The sequence below is a fragment of the Symphodus melops genome (genome assembly GCF_947650265.1).
Source record: "Symphodus melops genome assembly, chromosome: 18".
In the NCBI taxonomy this organism is placed as follows: Eukaryota; Metazoa; Chordata; class Actinopteri; order Labriformes; family Labridae; genus Symphodus; species Symphodus melops.
In genome coordinates this window covers 3641153-3658586 of record NC_136708.1, presented here as the reverse complement: position 1 = coordinate 3658586, position 17434 = coordinate 3641153, and the positions used below count along the sequence as shown (strand labels likewise).

Here is a 17434-nt window from a genome sequence, read left to right as displayed (position 1 = left end):
TTCTGTAATATGAGGATTCTATGTTAGACTGTGTCCACGTAAGGAGAAATGATAGATTTGGAAATCCGGGACAAAAGAGAGAGAGAGAGTGGAAAAGGAGCCACAGGTGGGATTTGAACCCGGGTCAGCCTCCTGAAGGACTACAGCCTCTGTACACCAGCCACCAGGCTCCCTGCACCCTGCACACCTTTTATCACTATTTTATGTTGTTTTCTTGTTTTCCAGCCGCTGTAAAGCTCTTTGAATGACATTTGATTTGTGCTGTAGAAATAAAGCTTGATTGATTGATGAGAACAAATCAGTGCAGCACCTGTCTTTTAAAACGTCCCAGCAGACACTGAATGTAACATCCATTCAATCGTCGAACAACAACTCTGTGCCTTCGAGTGCAGAGTAAATGATCAATGTGTCATTTCTATAATCTGTCTCTGAATGAACAGTTGAAAAGGCTTAACGTGGGATTACTGACTCCATCAATGTAATAAGTGTGAGTATGTGACAAGTGGATCCACATGCAGCAGCTGGTAAGAGGCAGGCCCTGCAAGACAAATCTGCTTTCAGCGAGGGCTTGATACCAGTTTAACTTTTTGATGAGGTGACGTCCTCGCCATGCGCTAATCTCGTTTGGAGTTTCTTACAAGACTCTTCAGCGAGCGCTAAGCGTCCATCAGACAGTTTAACGCCTGTCAATACCGTAACAATCTGTTGTCTGAGCGGGCAGCACCGACACCGACGCTGCGCCCCACTGAGGGATTTTTTTTAATTTGTATTGTTTGAATTATCTCTGTTATCTTTGGATACATCATTGGTTTATTTTGACATTTATATTCATCTAAAAGTGCAGATTTCTTTTTTCAAAACACCAATATTAAAAAAATCTGCAGGCAAAAAATAGCAATATTTTCTCTATTTATTTAAAGAAATATTTTTAGACATTTTTGAATATTTCTTTGATATAATTTCATTTACATTTTTCCAAAATATTAAAACAAAATATGAAGTGTAATGTTTTAAAATGAGCTATTTACATGTTTATACTTTTTATGGATTTGTTTTAGATAAATTCACTTTTTTTACCCCACAAACTCACCTTTAGTATATTTAATTCTTGCTCTTTGACAAATTTACCTTCAACTCATTTTAACGTAAAATATTAATTAAAATAACTCCACTTACCCTGAGTTTCTTTTTACTGTCTTTGCTCTAAATAAAAACATCCTTCCCGTCCAGAGGAATAATCCACTCTTCCTGTATGGGCTGAGCAGATTTGCTGAGTAAGTATTGCACTCCGTGTTAACGTCTCCAGCAGCTGACTCAGGTAAACACAGAGGCCTCTCTTTGTTATCTAACAACATGCATCCTCCATTATGGCTCTACTGTGGAACATGCTCTCCTCTCCTTGCACACAGGAACACCGTTTCTCTGTGCATTGCACCTCACCAGAGTGGCCCAGCAGCGGGCTTTTGCACTAATATATATTCCCTCCCTGATTGATTACTTTAGGTCTCGGGGTTCAAAGCCGGTCAAGAACAATTTTTGGATGTGAGGAATCTGTTCAACCCGGGCCCTCAATTGACATGATGCCCTGAGCCGAATGTCCCCGGCTACTCTGGGTGACCTGGGGAGGGCACACAAGTTGAACCTTTCCTCTTAAAGTTCAGGGTAAGCTCATGGGAACACCAGAAGGCTCCCATTGGAAAAGGTTAAAGTTTGAGAGGATTAGCTTGAACAGTGGAGTGAACTGGGGGAATCTATTTCCATTACTGGGCAGCTTTTTTACAACATTCATATCGAGCGCTCACGCAGGGGACGGTCACAAATGTCCGCATTCCCCGAGTGTGTGTGGAAAACAACAAGAACACTCACGCTAAGAAGCATGAATGACGGCGCTCTGGCGAAACTTTGCAACGAGCCGTACATTTTCCCATCCCATACTGGGAACGTCAAACTGGACATGTCGTGTCAAAGTGAGGAGGAAGTGTTTTAAACCCTCACAGGGGGGATTTAGCGGCTCATGGATATGTAAGGTAGATTCAAGTGCATCTCAAGGTTGGTCACGGAAGAGTTCGGCTGCACTGTACAAACATCTTTCCAAAAAATAAAAAATAAATAAATGTCCAAACAATGTCCACAATGTATCATCAGTTTTCAATTCAAATAATAATAATTAAAAAACTTTATTTGTCCCCGGCGGGGATTCAATTCAGTTTATTATTTAGGGTAAATGTGCATTGACGACAAGGGGGGAAAGCAGAAAGATCTATGTTTCTGTACTTCTGTCGAGTTTTCAGGACGATATAAACTAAATTTATCTCGACTGGACAGCTGAAGAGAGACGGGAGGTGTTGGGAGTGAAGAGTTTTGAATAACAGCAGTTTTGAATAACTGTAGGTTTTGAATAACCGTAGGTTCGAATCCGACCTCTGCAATAAGGATTATAGCCTCTGTTCACGGTGCCACCACATAACAACTGGGAACAAATTTTACTCCATGTCTGATTTATTGCTCCATATTTGGACCGCATAATTAAATAAAGTTTATTAAGATCACATCGCCAAAGTTGGGATTTATCACGCTGAATTCAAAAAGTGGATGTTAAAAAGCCATGCTTCCTCCAATTGGATGGAAGTCTGGTTTAATGACTATATGGGTTAGGGTTAGGCCTTCACACTGTTCTTAGTCAGATTAGCTACCCTCAAATTACATTGTGAAGATTTAGTGTTATTATAATATATATAAATATATGGATTCAGGAGAAACACCCTACAAACAGCAGCCAACAACAAAAACACTTGAGCTATGTATCCCCCCCCCCCCACACACACACACTTACTTCTCATACTGGGAAATTTAAATCAAGATCACCTGATACAGACGAAGCAAACCGTCACCTTCTTAAAATAATTGAAACAGTAAATCTAGTAAAAGAGATACAACAGACAACTTTCTGCAACATGCAAAAAAAATTGGAGCATGAAAAGTATGAATATACTCAGAGCAGCATCCAGTTTATCAACACCTCGGAGATACGAGCATGTACAATGTCTACTTCAGTCATCTGGAGGTGGTTTTCTTCAGTTTCATAGAGGTTCAGTTAAACAGCCAATAGGGGGGGAGGCTCCACTTGTTCACTTTGACTTCACACAAGAAGTCAAATCCGACCCTTTAGTTTGACTTCTACTCAGGTATTTTTACTTCTATTTGAACACATGGATTATTGCAGCCAGGCAATACAAATATAGTCCTCTGGGTCTGAACCTTTAGAATGACCTCCAGCAACACAACACAATGCAGAGAGACACCAGAAATATTCAACACAGCAACAAAACAGGACATGACTCAGAATCTCCCCGTCTCAGTCCGCGAATGTTTAGCGCACCTTTAGCTTTGTGTTATTCGAGTTCAGCTAATGTTAACTCTACTGTTTCACGCTACGTCACACTTCGAGTCACGTCAACTCGATACAACCCAGGTCACGTCGAGTCAAGCCAATTAAGGTCAACTCATTACATGACAACACGCGGCAGACGCACTTAAATTCTAAGACACTTTGAGGGTCTAAAAATATTTGTTTCTGTTATTGTGAACAGAAATATGAAAATATTTCTTGTCTGGGTTGGAATGATGATGGCGCGATCATTACTGGTTTGAGGATTCAGGCGGCCGGCTGTGCAGCTCTTCTGTCAGGATGTTGAACACCTCCAGTTGTTCATGTACTGAACACATCTGGGAACTCACAGCACAACAGCTGACATTTTTTTTTTACAGCACTTTGGCACCTCATTCAGACGCACAAAGTGATAATTATTCTGTGTGCAACAGATGCAGATAGTGTTAACAGAGGATGTTGTGTGTTTCTTTGGATTAAGAAAAAAAACAACCTAACTGAATGCTCAGGACTTAAAGGAAATGTGGTAATCAGGTTACATTTTTGATTTACTGTGCCTACGTCTGCAAACTTGTGAAGAAAAAGGACAATCCTGAATATTTCCAGACAGTATTTCTCATAACTCCACAGACGTATCCGTCTTTGAGTGACTCACTCTTCATGAGAGCTGCTTTCCTTTCCCCTCTCTGACCTCATGAGGTATGAACCGCTGCTGCCGTAGAAAAGTGATGAGTGAATCATCACAGCAAAGAGCAAGCAAACGTTATCGTAAGACATTTCTCTCCAGCGACGCCGAGAGAATTCATTTCCTTTCAAATCAAAATGAATCACGAAGTTAACGACACCTCTGTTTGAACCCGATGAAGATCAGAAAATGTTACGAAACACGTCCAACTTCAGGGCGCAGAACAGAAACGTCTGCATGGAAAAGCAGAAGAGAAGTGGGCAGTCTAATTACGCAGCTCATTTTCACAGAGTCTGCTCTCTAACTGTGCAGCTGAGAGAAAGAGTGAGGACGTGACGCCATCGAGAGACTGCTGCTGCAGAGACCACGAACAGAAGCAAACAAGTCCAGCCCACTCTCACTGAGACACGACATCACGTGTGTGTAGGGATCCCACAGGGTACACAAGGACAGAAGACACGGTGCACCGCCTGGTCAGTGAAGACCGTTTGGTTTGAAGGGGGGGCGTTAAAGAAACATCCTTAAAGGGGGCTGGTGGTCTGAGGATGCATCCACACTGTTGCCCAGTATGTTTCACCCCTATAAGTCCAGTTTGTTTGACTGGAGCATTGTGAGTGCAGGCAGTGCGTTAGCACGCTACAGGGTAGCTTAGCCAAGTGTCAGTGCGTCCTGAAACGCCATCTATCGCCAGGATTCTCTTTCAAAACAACTTAAGCCCACTTGTCCCACATTCGAACATGTGACCCCGCTGACCAACAGATGACCGGGGATGCTAACGACTCTCATGTGAGTCATTATTGATTATTAGCATGCTAATAATCCACAGAAGATTATAATTTTTTTCCACCAGTTAGAACTGAAGAAGACTGTATTCAAGGTCTTCAACTATAAGTCCAGTCAGACGTGGATCAAACTCTAAAATAAAACATGGTCAAACGTCATGAGTCTTATTTCATCCATTTATAGGGCACGGTACATGAAGGGGATTTTCAACTCGACTGGTGCTGATATGAAGAGTACAAAGTATGTGCAATGTGAAGAGGGGTTGCATTAAGCCCGCTGTGTAACATGCATTCAACCAATCAGAGCCTTCATCAGGCAGGTGCACATCACAGGTGTGTACATGTTCATTTACTTTTGTCCTTTCTCTGATTGAGGAAATCTAGTGATGCAGTGTGAACGTGGATTTTTGTAAAGATTTTTTTTTTCGCACAGATTTTCTCAGTGATTCAAAGTTAGTGAACTGAGACAGACAGTTTTCTACGCCTCAGTGTATACAGTGAGCATGTTTTATTCAAAGTAGCTCAACTTTATTTATTATTTACGTAGATACGAGAAATGCGCACTTCACGCTGCTTCTCACTTATGTTTGTTTTCAAAACATTTTCTTGAAACTGTAAATTATTGATGGTCCCAGAGGGTAACAGACAGAACCCTCCAGTTAGTGTGAGTTCAGTTTGTATGTTATCAGCTTATATTATATTTAATTTGTCACATTTCCCTCGGAGGTGTGAATGTGTTTACATAGAAAAAAAAGGTACTTTTATTTAACTGTCTTTGGTGATAATCACTGAACACTCATTTTATTCCTCATTTAAAGATGAACTTTAAATCATTTCTTTGTCTCTCCTGATTAAAACACTTTTTTTCTTCACACTGAGACAAACCGTTGTTGCTGTGTGTGTGGAGGTAAAACAAGCTGCTACAGGTTAAACCTGTGGTGTCCAAACCTGTTGTCTTGTCTATTCAAAAATCATTTAAATACACAACAACTAATTGCAGTGAAAAACTCTTGTGTTGTAATTTTTGAGGCTTTATAGATTAGAATCAACATCTTTGAAACTCTTTAATAAAAGGTAATCAAACATTTGTTTTTCTCAGACTCGTTCAAAGTGGTTAATTTCTTTTGGTAAAAGCTTTCTGTATTCAACTCAGTTTATTAAATGGTTAAACAGCAGCCTCTTTTTTCCAAAATTATGCAATGGTTCATTTTCATGGTGAACAAGAAATGTGGAAAATAGTCAAAGCTGTTTAAAAAAAAAGAAAGAAAAACACTAAATTGTACTGAAAATGTTCTACTTTAAGAATATCTTTCAGCCCTTGCTAACATGAAAAAGAAAAATAACAAAATATGCCATCTGAATGACGCCTGGGGCCAAAATCTTTTGATTCTTCGATTGAAGTCGGGGACCGCAAAAAATCCCTTCGATGGCCGCAAATGGACCCCGGGACGCTCTTTGGACACTCCTGGTTTAACCCAACATTGTTTCACAGGTAATGTATAAAGCACAGAAAAAGCGACTTTGTTTGAAATCAGTTGAACTGAAGGCAACAACGGCATGGACAAATATAAAGCAGAGATGTGTATCTGTCAGAGGGTTAAACTTGTGGAACAGCTGTTACATCCATCCAGCCAACAATCATCGAGACCACTTATCCCAATCGAGGTCGCGGGGTGCTGGATCCAGTCCCAGCTGCCACTGGGAGAGGCGTTGTACACCCTTAATTGCTGGTCAATCACAAGGCAGATAAACAGAGACAAACAAGCAGGCACACTCACATTCATACCTACGGCAATTAAGCTAACGAGCCTTGTCTTTGGGCAATGGGCGGAAGGGGAACGTACGCATGCATGGAGTAATCAAACTCTGCACAGAAAGGCCGCGTCCTGCAGGGGACAGCTGCGACTTTGAATTTAAAATGTGTCGTTGATTTCCTCATTCAGAAAATGTTTCAGAATAAAAAGACCAGAGGTGTACGGAGAACAGTGAGAAGTGGATGGCACTTTATAGTCTGGTAAAAATATGTGTGTTTGTTCTGCATTGTTCTGATACATCTCTCAAAAGGCAAACGCTTCAGCCGACACTTTTTTTTGCGTGTCATGGTTAAATTGTAAAAGCTGATCGAAATAAGCACGTCCACTTGAAAATATTCATTACTTTTTTTTCTTTGCATTAGTCTGAACAAATAGGCCCACTTGTTTCCGTTTTCACACATCTCCATGTTCCGGCGATATTTTGAATCGTTTCGAAAGATCTCGAGAAGCGAAGTTTTCTTTGGTTTGAGGTTTTTCTATTTTCTGAGAGCTGATGTTTTGCCCTGTAAAAGATGTGAACGATGCTCCTAATACTGTTTGTTTCAGATGCTGGAGATGTCGAAGACGCCGCACGCAGCCTACACAGTGTGACACACTGAGCGTAGCGTTAGCTTATCAATTCAAGAGACCTGGAGGAGGACGTGTGATAAGAACAGCGAGGACACACATGCAAAGTGCTATCACGGAAAATGTCTTTCACACGGCGCTATTGTCCCTGAATGTGCTCCAGACATGCACTCAAATAAATACGCACTTTCCTTCAACCCTCGACTGTAAAATATGATTTCAGGCAATTTCAAAAAGCAATCCTTTCATCACAGAGGAGCAGAAGTGAGTATTCAGTATGACACTGAAGGTCCCACCGAGCTTCTAACAACAGCGCCTGAAGAGTCCTTGAACGCAGCACAGATGTGTGCAGAGAACATAACAGCCGGAGTGTGTGTGTGTGTGTGTGTGTGTGTGTGTGTGTGTGTGTGTGTGTGGGGAGAATATAAATTCATCCTTTTTGTATTACATTTTAAAAAGCTCTGCAGAACTAATTTAATCATTCGTGACTTTAACTTGTTTTTTGTTCTTTTGCTTTATTGTTCCTTCTGTCCTTAAATGTTTCACACGTGTTCTTGAACTAACATTAATGTGTTCTTGTTGTACAGGAGGGTCTAAGGGTCAAAATTAATGAGGTGAGTCTTTCGGGGCCTCGCAGATTTAAAAGATGGACTTTTTGTTAAAACTGTTTTTTATTGGATGTCTTCATGGTTTTGTGTCACAGTGGAGGTGGAAACCTCTGATCACAACAAGCACACAGTGACATTACCATGTCAACAATGAACGACGTGATGAAATCAAAGATCTTAGCTTCAGTGAAAGTATGAGCCTATAACTATCATCGCTTTAGACGACTGTGTGAACACAATCACATCGATAAGGAAACTTGATTTCATGTTTGAACCGGGATTTCAGATTTGCCTTTTGAACAGCCCATCTTACACATGTTAAGGCATAGAGCTATAATCCACTTTCATTACTTTGAACAGTTTGAGTCCATCAGCCTTAAAGATGTAAGAAAAGAAGGAACTATTTTTCCTACAATTCTTGAACAGTCCTGACACAAACACAACAATACATTTCAAAATGTGTGTATTATACCTTGAATTTCCCTCAGGATCAATAAAGTATCTATCTATCAATCTATCTATCTATCTATCTATCTATCTATCTATCTATCTATCTATCTATCTATCTATCTATCTATCTATCTATCTATCTATCTATCTGTCTATCTATCTGTCCATAAAGCTCTCAATGGTTCAGCTCCTGAGTACATTTCTGACATGCTCGCATGCTACAACCCGACCCGGAGTGTGTGTGTGTGTGTGTGTGTGTGTGTGTGTGTGTGTGTGTGTGTGTGTGTGTCTGTGCACATGTGTACCTGTCCTATCTAACAGGGGACTTGCTGCCCGACGGGATATTTTTGAAGTCTCGTCTTGGACATGTTTTAAATCATCTCAAAATCACTCAATGAAGTTTTACAATGTTTGCCAGCTGATCTGATTGTGTGAGGCTTACAGTTATAAACAGTGTGTGTGTGTGTGTGTGTGTGTGTGTGTGTGTGTGTGTATGGGGGTGTATAAATGGTGATATTTGCTTTGCCCTGTGAATGACTTTATTGATTTAATTGTGTTTTTTATTTCCAGGATTTCTTGGTTGAATTCTGTGTTTTAAAGCACACTGACTTCATCTCTAATGAAATGTGCATCATAAATAAAATTGTTTTTGCTATTACAGAGTGATCGGCTCTACACAGAGTCAATCACGACATTCAGAGTCTCACACAACACTTAAAGCAGAAGCTGAAGAGGGTTAAAGTCTGGAGCAGGTTTTCTTTTTTTTCATGTATCATGAGCTCACCCAGACGGACTGACAGAGAGGAGGAGGAGGGGGAAAAAAGCAGAGCTGAGAGGGAGGATAAATATTACCATTTTGAATGGCCTCATCTTTCCAGCGGGGGGAGCAATTTTCTGCTGGCTCTAAAATAGATGGGAGAGTCACTTTTAAAAAGAAGAATCTATTCTCTGAGTGAAACAAGTGAGAGAGGCAGACTGATGCTCCACTTTTTCTTTTTTTAATTTTTTTTAATTTCACATAAAAATCAAGTGGAATTAACAGTCAAATGCTTCATAATAATCAAAACAACAACAGGTGAGTGTTAAACATCAGAGACATCATTGTGTAACAGTGTGGGTGTGGTGTGGCTCTCTGAGTGAAAGGAGCAGGCTCGTGGTAAGCACACGTCGGCTGCTGTCTAGAATCAGATCGATAACATATGTGCCGGCTCAGCTAGATCGCCAGCTTAAACCCACATGGTCACCTTTTCCCTTAATACTGCGTCCATTAAGTAAACAAATGACTGAGCGAGCTTATGTGTTTACGACCTGTCAGTAAAGAGTAACACACGATGAGCCCTGTGCTTAAACGGCTTTATTTTAATGTGTGTCATTAAAAAGACATTGTATTGGACTGACTCTAGACACGAGTTTGATTTTTCGTACGTTTTTTTTTTTTTTTTTGAGGTTTATTATATGAGCAGGATGTAATGTGTCCTCTCATCACGAAAGCTTGAGACAGATGACACTGCTAAGTACAAAGCTCCTCTGCTGATGAAGAAAGCTCATCACCAAGCGGAAGCATTCACTTACACATGCTCAGTGGTAGGTGCTCGAAAGCTGCAGTAATGCACAGCTGTGAGTGTGTGAACTCACTCACTCACACGTTTGGGTTAGACTCTATTTGACTCTGGACACAAGCTGACATCAAGTAGACTGTAAACATGACAGTATTCACATGTATGATCCGTTTGTTAACATGCACTGACGGGCTTTCAGAGCCTGTTTTGTTTTGGGGCATGTAAAACTGGTCATACTAATCTGCCCCATAATGCACTGGGGCTCTCAAACTATCCAAAAGCTGAGCTGGCCAGCCTACAAATAAAACGAGCCCACAGCAATATGTTTCATACGCTGTCGAATAATAAATGAAAATGACTACGTAGCCGTATTAGAAATAGATGGATGTATATTTTTGTTCAATTCTATTTATGTACACGCAGTAGTGCTAGCTTGATGCTAACTCATCCAACATAGATATGATATTAGAGCGGATGTAAACTGAGTCTGTGCAAGGTGTTGTGAAGACAACTTGAACTCTTCCCACAGCCCGCTCTGTGCAGCTGCATGTCATTCTGGGTCCTCCATGTGCATTGATGTCTGTTTTTATAAGAGGGGGTGCAAAGTCTAGAGCACAGTTAAGAGGTTTATGTATTATTGTGACCCATGCAGGCACAAAGATTGTAACGACAAAGGTGCTAGGGCCATGTGGTCGTTGACATTCCTGCATGCTGTAGTCTTACTGTAAAGATTTACAATTTGTACACAACATTTATCTGCTCTTGACTTGGTCCACGTAGGCCGGGCGCAGCCCACAGTTTTGCAGCAAAATGTCTTTTGACACATAAATGAAATCCATATATTTTGATAACTCAGCCCCTCACATACAGAGTCTGACCTCCAGACAACGTACTGCTGTCAAACGTTTGCACTTTTGCATTTATTGGCCTAAAACTCCATCTAGCTATCTGAGCTGCACCTTCGTCGCTTGCTGTTAAACTTTTGAACAAACTTCCTGAACTGTAATGATTTTGAAAGCTGGCGTGGGTCGGTTTTTGAACGACGAGCGTGATAGCACACAAAACAAACGTCAACAGAGTCAAAAGGTAAAAGTTGAACCGGGAAGACATATCGAGCGAAGCCCTGATGTTTACGATCAAAGTTAAAAGAAAGGCAAGGTAAGACCTTTCCACTATCTCTGCTGAACGAGCACAAAGTGAACGCACCACTGATCATGTGTAACGGCTGTAAGCTGACTTCAGATTTAGGCATTTCAGGACTTCAGTTAGTGAGCTTAGAGAACACAAAAAGGATGCCGTACTGCGTTTCAGTCGAGAGTTTTCCTCTAAGTCTGGCGATCATGAACTCCACAGCTCTGTTGCACACTGTGAAATCATTTCTTAAATAAACCCTGCACTCATGAGGCTGCCAGTGTGTGTCGGGGTGATCGGGCCAGACGTCTTACCTGACATACTGGTGGGGTTCAAGGCCGAGATGTCATCCTCAGAGCCTCCTCAGACATCTGGGAACCTAAATAGCTGAACACAGAGACAAGGACAGTGAGCACATGTTTGACAGCTGCACAAAGACATGCAATTCAGATTCTTAAAGTAAGCTTTAATGTGCGCTCTGCTTTTCTGTCCCTACTGTACCTTTCTCACAAAAAAAACAAACCCCAATAGGAGTATTTAGAGGACAGAGTGGCACAGACTGCGTGTCATCGTCCTCTTTGGCTTCATAAAGCTGCTGTTAAAACCTCTCTTTGAGGACATTCAAGGACGCAGCTTTCTACGTGTGTTCAGGTTATGAAAGGGAACTCTGCACACGCTGTTCAGATGTGACGGCCTTCATGACTCTCTGCGTCTGCTGACACCTAGTGGTGAAACATGCACAAGTAAAGAATGCACAACACTTCTTTTCAAATTCAATGTCTGATGTGTTGATCACAGACTTATAATTCAGTTTTCCATTTTCTCCCTCAACATTGATATTAAGTGTTTTATCAAAAATACAGAAAAAATAGATCAAGAACTGTGCATTTCCACACGTGCACATACACATTGTATGGTGACCTGTTTTTTTTTGTTTTTTTTTTTAAGATTTATTTTTGGGCCTTTTATGCCTTTATTATAGAGGGAGGACAGTGGATAGAGTCAGAAAGGGGGAGAGAGAGTGGGGAGAGACATGCGGGAAATGGGCCACAGGCCGGACGCGAACCCGGGCCGCCCGCGCGCGAGGACTATAGCCTCAATACATGGGATCGCGCGCCCTGCCACTGCGCCACCGACGATCCCAGGTGGTGACCTGTTTTAATCGTGTTCGTATTTAGGAAACGATAATGAACAATCACTGGTTGTGATGGTTCTGGTGTTTTCCTTTGTGACATTCACTTTTCTTCATTTCTGTTCTGACCGAGTTTTTTGTTGTTTTAAACAGTTTTGGATGTGAATGATGTCCCTCAGTCACCTCTCCTGAAGTTAGCTTCTCTATAAGAGGGAGATAGTGACAACTTTACAAATTGTTTTATTCCTAATTTTCGTTGTCTGAACTTTATCTCACCAGGAATTAAAAATCTCTCACACGAGGAAATCCTCTTCATCAAACAATAAATATGACTTCACCACTGCATATTTATAGATTCTCAGCAGACATCTCACACAGAGACATCCAGTGTCAGGCAGGTCAGCTGATCCGATGTATGGTGGAGTAAAGGCCAGAGTCATGTATGGAGAAATGTACAGAGTGATGGCTGATGTCATGTTAAGAGTAGCACACAAACACACACACACACACACACACACACACACACACCTTACAGCTTTCAGATGTAGAGCTCTTGCAAACACTGACAAGGAGAAACAAAGCGACTCACACTGAGTAACACACCAAGAAATAAACTGAGTAACACACTGAGGTCAAAGGTCAGTGTACAGAGTGATGTATGGAGGGCCTCTTGAGTAAACAGCAGAGTCACTGAGTTAGACAGCGTGATGTGAAAAGGTGCATGCAGTGATGAAGAAGGGACACACAGTGTTCTGCGGTTGTTTCAAGTGGAAACGCTTTCCTGCAGTTGACATGATACACTTTGAAAAGGTAAAGGTCTCTTCAGGATAACTCTGGAGGCGTTTCCTTGAGTGCTGCAGCTGCTGTCACAATCCAGACGACCTGCATGTTTCCTCATGTTCAGTCTAATAACAGCTGGCATAAAAACAACTAATCCACTGTCACATTTACGACCCTGCAGGCATGATGTCTCGATCACGGCTATTTTAACCTAATTACGTTTTATTTAGACAAGAAAAGCAAATCATGACAGCACATGAAAACGCACAACAATATCTGCTTGTCAATCCAAATAAAAACTAATCACTCAGGAAGAAAACACTGCGGTCATTTTAATACTAACAAGACTTTTATATCGCTTTTCAAAAAACCTTTTATATAACCTGATAAATGGAGCGTGACTTCAAGCAGCCACGGACACTCCTGTTTTGTAACTCAGCCCATAAATGCTGCGTCAAAACGCGTTGACAACAAGCGGAGAAAATGAAGAAAATGCAAAAAAGCATTAAAGATTGCATAACGACTGTCAGACTGCAATAACAGCTGGCTGGAGAAGCTTTACAGGAAGCGCTGCTTTAGACACCAGCTGGGGGACGTCCTGAAAGCGGGTTCGTCCATACAACAGGTTCCTACAGATGGAATAAGGACACGGACAGACTGGCTGGAACAAATATGAAGATTGATGGCTGTCATGTGCGGTATATGTAGATAAACAGATACTGAAGGTCACCGTAGGACGCAGAGACAACGAGACACAACAGATAATGAGCAAAGTGAAACTCCTCATGGGGATTTTTCTATCAATAGCGTCCTATCTATATCACACACAGAGGCTGAGACTGTGAAGGAGCAGGCAGATAGAAGAGCCAAACATTAGAGTCTCCTGACTGCATGCTGCAAAGAACTTGTTGGTAAATTCCTCCACACACACACACACACGTGCACACACACACGTGCACACACACACACACGGGACCGATCCGATCTGTTATCTGATTTCAGTAGTGTATGTACAGTCTTGGATATCTGTAAGAGATGGCCACAAAGACACATTGTGCCAAACATGAACAGCGAATGTACAAATAATCTGAAAATCTAGTGTTATCATACCATTATTATACTACACGTGACTGTGGCTGTCTCTATGTCTCAGCCCTGTCCTGGACCCAGTACCCCCCCCCCCCCCCAAACTCGGACCAAAACCCTTATAGTTTAACGATGGATGGATCTTGCCGTTCTCATGCATGAACATAAACACTTTGCGGACATCTTCTGAAAAAGTGATTCTAATTTACGGTCCGCTAACTTGTCCACTAACTTCCATATAAATATGTTCGATGTGTAATCTGTGCTGGCCAGCTCAAAAACATGATTGGACACAGACGCTGCTTCTTGAAAAGAGCACAGAACCATAGTCCATCAAGGCTTTGAAGCACATGTGGCATTATCCTTACACAACCTTTCAAAGTTGAGCAACATAATCATCATCCATGGGGTGCTGGCATGTGTAACAAACACTTCAATGCTCTTCCCACTCAGCTTCTATTGCACATGAAAAAAAGGGAGGGAGTGAAATGAACAATGTGTTGCTTCCTTTGGGAACAGAACTGACACTGCAGCCAAAGTCATTTACAGTAAACTCACAATTACATATTTAATGGATTGGCTCGTTTGAGTGAGTGATGAAAAAAAATCTGATTTTTTTCTCCTCGACTCTGATGATTACATAACAAGGAGTCGTTCACACCCATCCACGTCTTGGATGGACTCCAACTGCTGTGCAGAGACTATGGAAGGACTGTATATGAATGTGTTGTTTACTTCCTGAGCTACTGTATGCACAACTGAAACTGAAAAACTTTCGTCCATTTTAAACTGTGCCAAATCCCACACAACTAGCAGAGGTCCTCACAGAGAGGCATTTTAAGGATAACTCCATTCCATCAGATGGGAGGTACACAGATGGCACTTTACTTTGGAAGAGGGGGGAAAATCATCCAGCTGAGTGCTTTTTTGTGGCTCTCTAATTGCCATTTCTGCACATTAGTGTCCCAAATAAACAAAAGTGACAATAATGGACCTCCACCGCAGGCGTAAATTAGCTGCCATGGCAGAGAGAGCAGGGTCAATGTGCCTATCCTTGACTTTTTTTTCCTGCATTTAGGCTTTTGCAAACTCTACTTTCTTGCTTGAAAATCCATCTGATATCATGATAGTAGAAACAGAAAAGCTGGGATGAACTGTGTGGATTCAGCCGGACAGGGGTTGATCCTGACATGCTGCGTTAGACTCACGCCAACAAAGTCTGCTGGAAACTGGGTGTCATGATTGACGTCCATAGATTAATGACCATAGGCCCTGTACGACATCAGGAAGGTCAGACCTTACCTGTGAGAGCTGCACAGTGATACCATGAATTTATTATTGCACCTCCCTACAGGCAGGCCTTCCTACCTGCACTATCAAACTCCTGCAGATGATGCAAAATGCAGCAGTGTGACTGATCTTCAATCTGCCTAAACCAGCACTCTGCTGTTCATCTCCCAGTTACTGCTCACATTCACAACTCTTCTACTCGCTTAGAAAACTGAAAACAATTACAGAAAAATGTACCTAAAATTCTATAATCCAGGTCTACACTCCCTCCGTACCCACTTCGCTCTGTCAATAAAAGTCGTCTGCTCCAAACGTCACCAAATACAGCAAAAATAAAGACAAGGCAACAAAAAGGAGAGAGTAGTACTGACACCATAACCACACGCAGCCAACAGTCAATATATGAATATATTTAATTAATTCATATTTCCCAACTCACATAAATCATATTTAAGAGACAGAATGTATTAGGAATAACTATACGTTACATTACTACTATGTTCAAGCAAAGCTGCCAGATTCAGTCCGCAAAAACAGGAAGTTTACCTTGCAGAATATTTGAATTGCTGGTCGGAAGCTTATTTCATTGTGCATGTCTTTTCTCGTGTGATTGTGTCGGAGCTGAACTCATCATTTCAAAGCAAGTCTGAATGTAATATCAGCATGTTGTATTCAGCAATGCAAAGGTTTGTTTTTGGTGTCCAAACCTTCACAGCAAAATGAAACATGGAAAAATATGACTATGTTACTGATTTGTACTGAAACGTCTCCATGATGGTAACAGAGTCCAACAATGTAAGAGAGAGAAAAAACAACAGAAGACTTTGAATTCTTCACCTTATAGGAAACCCTTTATGGTTTTCAGCGTGTCCTGAAAAAACACACGAGCACTGCTGCACAGGACGTCAGGGTGTGTCTCACAGTCTGTCTGCTTGTACTCTATGTGCACATATTGATTTCTGCCCTCGACTTTCCAGGAAGCGCCACGAGCCCCAACAGAGTCCCTAAAACAATCCACCTTTCTTCCAGATTAGAAATCACGTCGCAAGTTATGATGCCGAGCAATTTAAACTACAGACTTGTGTTTACTCCGTGACTGTGAAGGCTTTGTGTCATGGTTTGTTTAGACGGATATGTGTGTGTGTGTGTGTGTGTGTGTGTGTGTGTGTGTGTGTGTGGATGAGGTAACATGTTGCAGCCTTCATGTTGGCCTTGCTTCAACATCCCAACCTTAAGCCTCCTACGCAGCTTCAATCAGATTAGTGCCTGTAAAAAAATAAGCTCCATAGTCAGTCTTCTCAACTTAAATTGAAATGAAGACGTCGTCTCTTTTTGGAAAACAGGTTACAGTTGTTTAGATTTTAATGATTATATTATTAAAGATACAAAATCTGATTTCCCATTCAGTCCTCAGAGATTTCAAAACCTAAGAAGTAAGTCCAGTCATGGAGAGGTACGCAGGTGTTTCCATCAGTGCAATAAAAAGTTTACGAGACGGAGACCTGTGGGAAAAAGGTTTGCGAGAATAAAGCAGCATTAGGGGGTTATTCATTCTTTACCCCAGCTATGGATGTGATCCAGTGGGTCCAGATAAATGAAATCATCTCTGGGAGAACACAGGGTTCTTCCCCCCTGTGAGAGTCCATACGGTGGTTCATTAGTTTTCAATCACGTTGTTCCACCTCAGAGTCTTCCTGCTGTCTACTAAAGGCCTCCGCTGAAACATCGGTGCAACGTCACCAACTACATCCAATCATGACTTTCTTCAAATCATCTCCTAGTCATGAGCCGCTTTGCTCTACAAAGACAGAATCTACTTTGCAGTTTAACTGGAACATCAAATATAAAGTTATGGAGACTTTTGTTATGTTTTATCATAAATGCTCAAATCACAATTTGAATTATGCAGCGTTGCATGTTTTGATGCAGAGATTCTTTAAACCAGGCCAATGAATGCACTCGCACAGAGAGCCAACACGACTTTACTGATTATTAAAAACAGATGAATGTGGGTGAATTTATTTTGAGAAAAATGAGGCTAATGCTGACGAACTGCAGAGAGGTTTCAGATGTTTGTGTGCATGGTAGTTCAGAGTTTACAGCTAATTTCATTTGCTGTCTGGGACCCCTGAAAGTCGATGTATGCACATTTGATCAATGAT

General features: G+C 41.4%; 1 protein-coding gene across 5 annotated transcripts in view; it reads right to left on the bottom strand.

Moving 5' to 3' along the window:
- thrb (thyroid hormone receptor beta) overlaps window positions 1–17434 on the bottom strand; it is a 109511-nt gene that overhangs the window by 23156 nt on the left and 68921 nt on the right. For 4 of the 5 annotated variants that reach the window (XM_079368542.1, XM_079368541.1, XM_079368543.1 and 1 more), the window contains 2 exons: window positions 11299–11371; window positions 9147–9197 (listed from right to left, as the gene is read on the bottom strand). In XM_079368542.1, the coding sequence (XP_079224668.1) occupies window positions 9147–9197; window positions 11299–11305 (58 nt within the window). In that variant the 5' untranslated portion in view covers window positions 11306–11371. The remainder of the gene's footprint in view (window positions 1–9146; window positions 9198–11298; window positions 11372–17434) is intronic. The other variant, XM_079368544.1, reaches the window with a different exon arrangement.